Genomic DNA, 8,100 nt, shown 5'->3' with positions numbered 1-8,100 from the left:
AGCGGAGGCCCGGGCGCAGCGGGGGAGGGGCGGGGGCAGCGATGGCGGCCGCATGCCACACCAGCTGGGCTCGACGCATTGCTCGCGGCACCGCTGCGTCGACCCCCACCCCTTCTCTTAAAGTGAAGTCATGCGAGTCCCTGCCGTTGACGCCTCTGGCCCGCCGCCCCCGTCCCCAGCACACCCTGAGGTCCAGACACTTGTTATCACACAGCAGGCCACTGGTTTATATGCACCCCCCCCTCCCCCCCTCCCCCCTGCCCCCCCAGGTGACGGATGATGTGAAGCGGGACCTGCGCCTGCTGCGGCTGAGGGGGGCGTACGACCCCAAGCGCTTCTACAAGAGCTTCGATGAGTCGAAGTTCCCAAAGTACTTTGCGGTGAGTTTTCTGCAGGCCATGACAATTCGGGGTGCACAAAGGGCGTGGCGTGTGCCCTGTTGCTGCACGTTGCCTGGCTGCACTCGCAGGGCTGGCAGGCCGTTGAGCCGTTGACAGCCGCTTTTGTGGTCTGCTCTTTGCCATGCAAGCTCGTTTGCTTGATTTTCCATAGGATCGAGCTGTTGTCCTTGCAGTGATGCTCAGCAAGTAAGACAGGTGATTGTGCATGTATGCATGTCCATGTGTACACGTGAACACCCTGCCATCCCTCAACAGCACGCACTCACACGCACACGGACACGCATGCCATCACCCAAGCTTTTCCACAACAACAATCACACCCCTAGTTTGGCACGGTGGTGGACGACCCCTTGGACGGCCCCGAGGGCCGCCTGTCCAAGGCCGAGCGCAAGGCCACGCTGACTCAGCAGCTGCTCGCCGACGACGCCCTCAGCGCCTCGCGCAAGCGGCGATTCAGCAGGATGCAGGAGGAGGGCCAGGCGCGGGCGGCCAAGGGCAAGAGGCGCAAGACGGACAACCCCAGGAACAAGCCGTCGAAGCAGAGGCCGAAGCACTGACGCGGCGCGGCGCGCCGGCGATGGCTGCATTTGTGGGTGCTGCGGGGTCGCATGGGTGGCGGCTTACACCTAAATGAGCTGCGTTTTCAGTGCAAGGCGGCTTTTGGATTGTAACATCTGGTATGTCGGCACGTGCAGAGTGGTTCAATACATGATACACAGTATGATGTGTGGTGTAGGACACGCGTGCGATGCAATGAGGCGCAGACAAGTAAGGGGTGCAGGCAAGGGTGTCCGCCTGGGTTGAGAAGTGTTGTTCCTCAGGAGGGCAAATTGTACTTGTGAGCATCGAGTGCCCTGCCTATGCACAGACAATCGGGGTCCCTACCTTGGACCGCAAGCGGCAACAGTAGTCAAGCAGTGCAGAGATGCTATGGTGCAGGGCACGCACATGTACCGTACCTCTTCGGCACGCGCGCTAGAACACGAGGCAGATCACGGCTGCAAGGCTGTCACAAGTGATGTTGAAGCCCGAAAGGTAGCTGCCGTTGCTGCTCGCGGTCGGGTCGCCGGCGCCCCCAGACGCGCCGCTGCTGGCGGAGGACCAGCCTGCGCAATCTGCGCCCTGCGCGTAGCCGCCGCTGCTGGTGGCCCCGGTCCAAGACACGGCAGAGGTCGTGACGCCCGCCCCGGCGAACGACGCCGGCAGGGACCCATCCAGCATGTCCGCCCAGTTGGCGGCGATCGGCGCCCCGGCGGCGGACGTGATCGGCAGGTTGGTGGGGACGCCGTAGAGGGTGGGCATGGCCGCGATGGTGTCTGTCGAGGAGACGCTCAGCAGCGCGCGCGCGTTCAGGAACCCGGCGGGCCGGCCGGCGTCCGACTGGCAGGACCTGTCCGCGCCGGCGCGGCCGCCGAGGTTGCCTTGCAGGGTCGCGCCGAGGGCGTACAGCGCGACGCGAGTGGGGACGCGCACGTAGCCAGCCGGCGCCACGCCGCCCAAGGTGGCGGCGTCGATCGCGTCGCCGACGCGCAGCAGGCCGCTCGTGCTCGCGTTGACGGCCTGCAGGTCGCCCATGAGTTCTGCAATGCCCGCGCTCGCGTTCGCCTGCAGCTGCTGCAGGCCGGCCTTGAGGGACGCGACCGCGGCCGTGGTATTGGCCGCGAGCTGCTGCAAACTGACTTTGAGCGCCGCGATCGCAGCGGCCGTGTCGGCGCTGACTTGTTGGGTTGTGGCATTGAGGGCTGCCACGCTGGCCTCCAAAGCATCCACCTGCCCCGTCAGCGCCGCCAAGTCCTGCGTCAGCTGGGCGAAGGCGGCGTCTGTCGCGGTGGTGTTGGCCTGGGTCGTCGCGTTTGACAGGCCCCTGATGGCTGCGGCGAGCTTGGCCTCCAGCGCAGCAAGGGCCGTGCCGAGCTGGGAGACGGTTGCCAGCCCGCAGCCGATGTGCTGGGTAGTGGGGTCCTGGGGTGCGGGAGGAAGGGACGCGGCGCAGGGCAGCGGCGGCGTCGGCTCAGGGGAGGTGCAGGCCAAAGCGATGCAGGCGAAGCCTGGGCAGCCCTTTAGCGGGCGGCGCCTGTGCGTAATCCCCTCGGCTCACCCCTGCGCACGCATGTGCACTGAACACGTGCGCACGCATGTGCACACACATATACACACACACTCCCCCCCCCTCTCTCTCTCTCTCTCTCTGCCGCGGGTTGCGAGCAACTGAGATGTGTAGCGACACATATACGTAGTATCGCCAACCTCCACGCGCGCACCAAGGGGTCAACTGTCGCATTGGGGGGCGCCAGCAGCTCGCTGCAGATTTGGCCCACGGACGGGGCCATGTCTGGTGTGCATGACTTTCGGAGGGCCTTGATCGGCTTGCACTGCGCACCAGTAGGTGGGGCCGCCAGGCAGCAGTAGCAGCAGCAGGTGTCAATTGGGTTCAGCGGCAAGGGGCGGTGACGGGAAGTGAACACGCACGCCCGAGCCCTTCAGTTGTCGCGCCAGGTTGCAGCAGCACAGGTTCGGCAATGCGGCCAGCCAAGCGCGTGTGCATGACAAGGGGAGGCCGCGGCTGTCTGGTTGGTGCGGTCGCATTGCCGCGCGGGCGCTCACGACTGCGAGGGCTTTGATCTTCGTTGGCGTGGTGGCCGAATGTGCACTGCGCAATATCATACGAGTATAGGAGCAGGATGGTGCATAGTTACTTGGTTCCTATGGGCTCCACACGTCGATTATGTGCAGTGCAGTTGCAGATATGAAGTGCCTCCTGCCTTGCTTGTCACTTTGTGTGCATGCGTGCAGGACTGGTGTGTGCGCGCACGCTCACACACACACACACACACACACACACACACACACACACACACACACACACACACACACGGAAGGACGACATTGCCTGCAAAGCATGAACGGTCCTTGAGGGCGTCTTCATATTCATGAACAAGCGCCGCAAATCACAGTGAAGCAGGCGCGTGTCCAGCGCTCCGCTCCGCCCCCAAACTCCCGACCCGAACTTCGGCCTGCCGCCGCTCTCACGACCAGCTTGTGGCGCCGCACCTTATGACGGCAGCCAGCACCAGAAACAGCTGCAAGAGACAGCTATGGCTCGAGCGAGTGTACATTGTGCCCAGCGGGCCGTCGAGTGACCGCCGAGCGGAACAGGACTACAGGAGCCACCGGCGGGTACTCAAAAAGGGGCTTGACAAAGCAAGATGATTCTCTTGAGATCTCTGGAATGTCGGTTCGCGGCGTGGCCGCGTCCTGGTTGACGAAGTCTTGATTTGGGCATGGGCACCTCCGTCCGCCAGCCCGTCATCCACAGCTCCAAGTATCTCCAACGTGTACATAATACTGTGCATAAGCACGGCGCGGGACTGCGGTCACTCGAGCGCACCACGCAGCGTCGCAGCTACAGTGGGAAGTGAGTCAAGGTCACTCAGTCGGGTCAATTATTCCCCGGCTACCGGCATGTCCACGGATTGTTTTAATCTGCCGACGAGTACCAGGCTCTGCTTGCATGATCCGGGGCACTCCATTTGTCAGTGCACATGGCTTGACGTGACGTCCCAGATGGAGGGGCCGGCACGAGCGGTGAGTGCCACCGCCCACACACCGCTCACACTGCCCAACGCAGTCGTCCCGCGTGCTTGCGTCTACATGCGCGGGTGGTGCTGGGCCAATACGCAGCGGCGAAGGATATGGGCCAGCAGGGCTGTACAATTAGATCGGTGGAGCCAAGCATGCCCGCTGTGATGCATACCCCCGTGCATGCCACCTGCCCACGTGCTGCATACTCTCCACCCCTTGTTGGGGGGGGACACAGAGCTGCAGGGCCTTCCATCCAGCGCATCCATCGGCGGAATTTAACAGTTGACGTGTAAGCATGCGTACGTATGACGTTACGTATGGGCTTCTGGTCACACTGGGTGATCCGCCGGCTGCACACCGCAGACCTCGCGTGTTCAGCAGACTATGGCAGATACTTGATACTGCAAGCAAGCACAGCAGGACTGCTGCCCCAAATAGCCTGTGGAATGTGAAGCATGCTTGCAGCAGGGTCACGAGGCTGGCAGGACTGGCTGTATCGCAGAAGAGAAGTTGATGGCGACTTGACGCATCGAGGTGCAGCAAAGATGACGCATGCAGCAGCCGCGGCAGACAGGAGTCTGTCGTTGCTGCCTATCCAAGGGACGACCCTTTCTACTGCACACACACCGCCCGATGTGCGCTCGCCTGCCACAAGCGTCAGACCGCCCCGCTGCCCCGCGAGGCCTGCTGGCTGCGCGCCTCATAAATCGTGAGCCCCACTGCGGCTCAATCAGTTGTGACCAAGGGGTTCCTTTGTGGCCCTCCGCCACCGCAGCCCGTTACCAACTGCACAGCGCGTGTGGTTACAAAAGCGCACGTGCTGCCGCCGCGCGTCGCACCCAAACAGGTCAAACGAGCCGCAGCGCCGCCAGCAAGCCGGCAAACGGGCCGCGCAACCTAGAGCGATGGCCCGCCAACAGCCTGGCGATGCGACCATGTACGACGCGCCACGCGTGCTCCGTCGCAGCTGCCCCAGCAGGGCGGCACTGCGTGCGCCGTCCAGCTGTGCGCCGCAACGAGAAGCTCGCCCCTTAGACGATGGAGTTGGCGGCGCTGGCGATACGGGGCCACAGGTCGGCGCACTCCTTGGCGACAGGGCCAGTGATGGCCGAGCCTGGGGTGTTTTGGGGGTATTAGAGATGAGGAGGGAGTGGGTTGTACCTCAAAGCGTCCACTGTGTTGGGCCACAGACCGGCGATCAAGCGGCCGCGGCCACACTGCTGCGCCCAATCAGCAGCCGGCATTTGACGGACGCGGCTGCCATGCGTTTGCCGGAATGTTGCGCGCTGTTGCTGCTTCAACACAAGCTGCCAATCATGTTGTTGAGACACAGCGCCTGGCATGTGCGCCGCGCCGTGCCACCAGCATAACGCCACTGCTTGCGCCCCCAAACGAGGGATGCGCTGCCTCCGCCCAGCACGGGCCGAATCCCTGCAAGTGCAAGGCTCTCCCTGTGCTTGGCTGCCATTGCCATTGGGCCCCACTGACAGCTGCCTGGCAGCGTGGCGCCCTCTGTCATGTGTCCAGCCCGCCATTGCTATCACCATTGCCACTGCCGCCACGCTGCTGTTGCAGCAGGGCGTGGCAGCCGTCCTCTGCTGCAATCAACATCATCATCCCCAAGCGCCGGCCCCACCCGGCCATCCCCATTTACGCGATGCTTAACAGCGCTCACCCTTCATCTCGCCCTTGGGATTGACAATGACGCCTGCATTGTCCTCAAAGTAGATGTAGGTGCCCTCCTTCCGCCGCCACGCCTTGCGCTGGCGCACCACCACCGCCGGGGTCACTGCGCACGGCACAGCGCGCCGATGCAGCAGCAATGAGCTGGACGGCGTGCTGCGCAGTCACCCCACACCCCCCGTCCCCTATACAGCGCACACTCGCTGTTGTCACGCGGCTACGACCCCTCGTCGGTCCAGCAACTATATTGATCGCACAGATCTACGCTGGCGCAGCAGCAGCCGCTGCGCCACCATTGCGCTGCTGCACCCGCTCACCCTTCTTGCGCAGGTCAGGCTTTCCCTTCTTCACGCTGGCCATGAACATATCACCGCACGATGCGGAAGGCAGCTTGTTCAGCCTGGAGCCCCAGCCGCACACGGAGATGACATAGAGGTTCTTGGCGCCCGTGTTGTCCGCGCAGTTCATGACGGCGGCCACGGGAAGGCCCACCGCCATAGCGAACTTGTTGCCAGACGTGCCACCGCGCCCGCGCTTCGACATGGTTGCTGCTTCTGCGCGCAGGGGAGGGCCGGCTTCTCAGCACAAGCTACCGAGCTATCGGGGCTGCTCCGCAATTCCGCAAATCCACACCTTTTAGCCTGGCCAGTTGCCTATTGAAAGAGGCAGGTTGTCACGCACGCGCCGCTCTTGCTGCACGGCGCGCCGTCTGCTCCCCTGCCGCCTGCCGTAAATGCAGAGCCAGCATATGCGTGTTATGCGGGTCCATGTGCTAGTAAAGTAGCACGAATGAATGGTTGGGACCGCCCTGCATGGAGGTTGATTGCCGCCGCAGCTTGTCTGTTGCCAACTGAGTGCCGTCGTTTCAAGCGCCGAAACTCAGTTGAAGGGTGGGTCTCCCTCCTTGCCCGCCCCCAGCCGACTTCGTGCCATGTGCGTCAGCCATACGTTTCCAACGCATTATCCTAGTTCGCATGTGATCCGCCCAGCGATCACACACGTCTAGCGGCGCCGCGGCCAACAGGGCCCTCAGGGACGCCTTGCCTGCAGGGCCAAGCGGCCCGCCTCCTGCAGCTGCCCTGCCAACAGCACCTGATGGCTGTGCGCCCTTACCTCCACCCTAACCCCAAGTTCCAACGGCGACCGTATGGTGCCAATGTGCAGCCCCGAAGAGCATGGTGCCTGGCGCTGCGGCTTCGTCTGTGCTGCACCTAACGCCATCATGCAGGGCGTGGTCGCAAGTGGTTGACTGCTTGCACAGGGTAGCTATGGAGATTGGTTGCGTGACAATGCAAGGGGTGAGCAAAAGGTTGCCTCGATGCACAAGCGCAGCCCCAACCGATGACCACGCCATGCTCGGACGACGCGCTCACTGCTGCCTTACTGGCGTGCGCTCGTGGCCTGATCATGGCGCCATGGTAATGTCATTCCCAAATGACCGTGCATGTGCGTGCGTAACGCGCAGCCTTATGCTGGCTGCCGGCGGCCATGGCCTGGGCGGGCGCTGCCAAAGGATGGAAAATGCTTGATATCCCACGTGCTGTCAAAAACTCATCAGCAACTCAGCCATTGCTCTCATGCACATTTGCTCTCACGCAAAAAGCAGCACGAAATGCGCTCAATCCACTCGCAAGAGGAAGGAGCTGCGACCTTGCTTGCTCAACTGCCAAGCTGCCCCCAAGGTCGCAATGACAAGCGGCTCCCGCAAGCCCCAACTGCAGCTGCACATCAGGAGAGTACATATACTTGACAACACAGCGACGAGTCATTCCTGCTCGGCTTTTTACACACCAGATGGACGGGAAAGGCCTCACCCTACAGCTCACAAGCGCCACACGCAACCGCCCAGACGCGCGCCCAGGGCCCCTTCGATTTTGGGGCTATCCGGCGTCGCGCAACGCTCCTCTTCGCCGTCGCGCCGCCGCCGCATCCTTGAGGCGCTGGTTGCTCGACGCCCCCCGTTCACAGGTCCCTTCATTGGGTCACCTTGACTTGTCACCGCTCCCCGAACCGGACGACGGCGGTCTGCAGGTAAGCCATGGAAATCAGCACCGCCTCCTCGGTCCTAATCGTCCGGCTGCCCTGGCCCGGGCAGGTGTTCAGGTACAGGTCAAACACGTCGGTTGTTGACTGCTTGGTAAACCGCTTGTCGTGGGCCAGGCAGTCCTCCAGGCCCTCGGGGCCGCCGAACGCGATCAGCAGGTGCTTGAAGCGCGGCAGCTCCAGGTTCCCGGGCAGCACCACCTGTCGATTCGAATATAAAGTGGGCAGGGTGATCTGGTGACCCAGGGAGCTATTTGGGGTGAAAAGCAGGCAATGGGAGCGGGCAGCGCATTGGGGTGGCCTGTTGTCGACGCCAGCAACCCACAGCGGCAGCCGCGCCACACTCCACCATCCCCGCTCTCCCCCCGTTTCGCCACCCCCCCCCCCAAAA

The 8,100-nt window shown here is 63.0% G+C and overlaps 4 protein-coding genes across 4 annotated transcripts in view; 1 reads left to right on the top strand and 3 right to left on the bottom strand.

Moving 5' to 3' along the window:
* Nucleotides 1–130: 130 nt before the first annotated feature.
* MNEG_7630 (Deoxynucleotidyltransferaseterminal-interacting protein 2) lies at nt 131–958 on the top strand (the record flags this gene model as incomplete). The annotated part of the gene is made up of 3 exons (XM_014043901.1): nt 131–136; nt 270–380; nt 728–958. The coding sequence occupies 3 exons, from the start codon at nt 131–133 to the stop codon at nt 956–958; spliced, it is 348 nt and encodes a 115-aa protein (XP_013899355.1).
* A 418-nt stretch (nt 959–1,376) lies between these two features.
* MNEG_7629 (hypothetical protein) lies at nt 1,377–3,517 on the bottom strand (the record flags this gene model as incomplete). The annotated part of the gene is made up of 3 exons (XM_014043900.1): nt 1,377–2,363; nt 2,663–2,702; nt 3,453–3,517. 3 exons carry the CDS (start codon nt 3,515–3,517, stop codon nt 1,377–1,379), a joined length of 1,092 nt encoding a protein of 363 aa, XP_013899354.1.
* Nucleotides 3,518–5,014: 1,497 nt separating this feature from the next.
* On the bottom strand, nt 5,015–6,209 carry MNEG_7628 (60S ribosomal protein; the record flags this gene model as incomplete). Its single annotated transcript, XM_014043899.1, has 3 exons — nt 5,015–5,097; nt 5,659–5,772; nt 5,984–6,209. 3 exons carry the CDS (start codon nt 6,207–6,209, stop codon nt 5,015–5,017), a joined length of 423 nt encoding a protein of 140 aa, XP_013899353.1.
* Nucleotides 6,210–7,661: 1,452 nt separating this feature from the next.
* Nucleotides 7,662–8,100, bottom strand: part of MNEG_7627 (Uncharacterized protein) — a gene marked incomplete at both ends in the record, with an annotated part of 3,407 nt that continues 2,968 nt past the window's right edge. The window contains one exon of the mRNA XM_014043898.1: nt 7,662–7,910. Within this exon, the coding sequence (XP_013899352.1) occupies nt 7,662–7,910 (249 nt within the window). The remainder of the gene's footprint in view (nt 7,911–8,100) is intronic.

This window comes from Monoraphidium neglectum (genome assembly GCF_000611645.1).
Source record: "Monoraphidium neglectum strain SAG 48.87 unplaced genomic scaffold scaffold01367, whole genome shotgun sequence".
NCBI classification, from domain to species: domain Eukaryota; kingdom Viridiplantae; phylum Chlorophyta; class Chlorophyceae; order Sphaeropleales; family Selenastraceae; genus Monoraphidium; species Monoraphidium neglectum.
The sequence above is the reverse complement of the archived record's forward strand: the minus strand, read 5'-3'. Positions and strand labels throughout refer to the sequence as shown.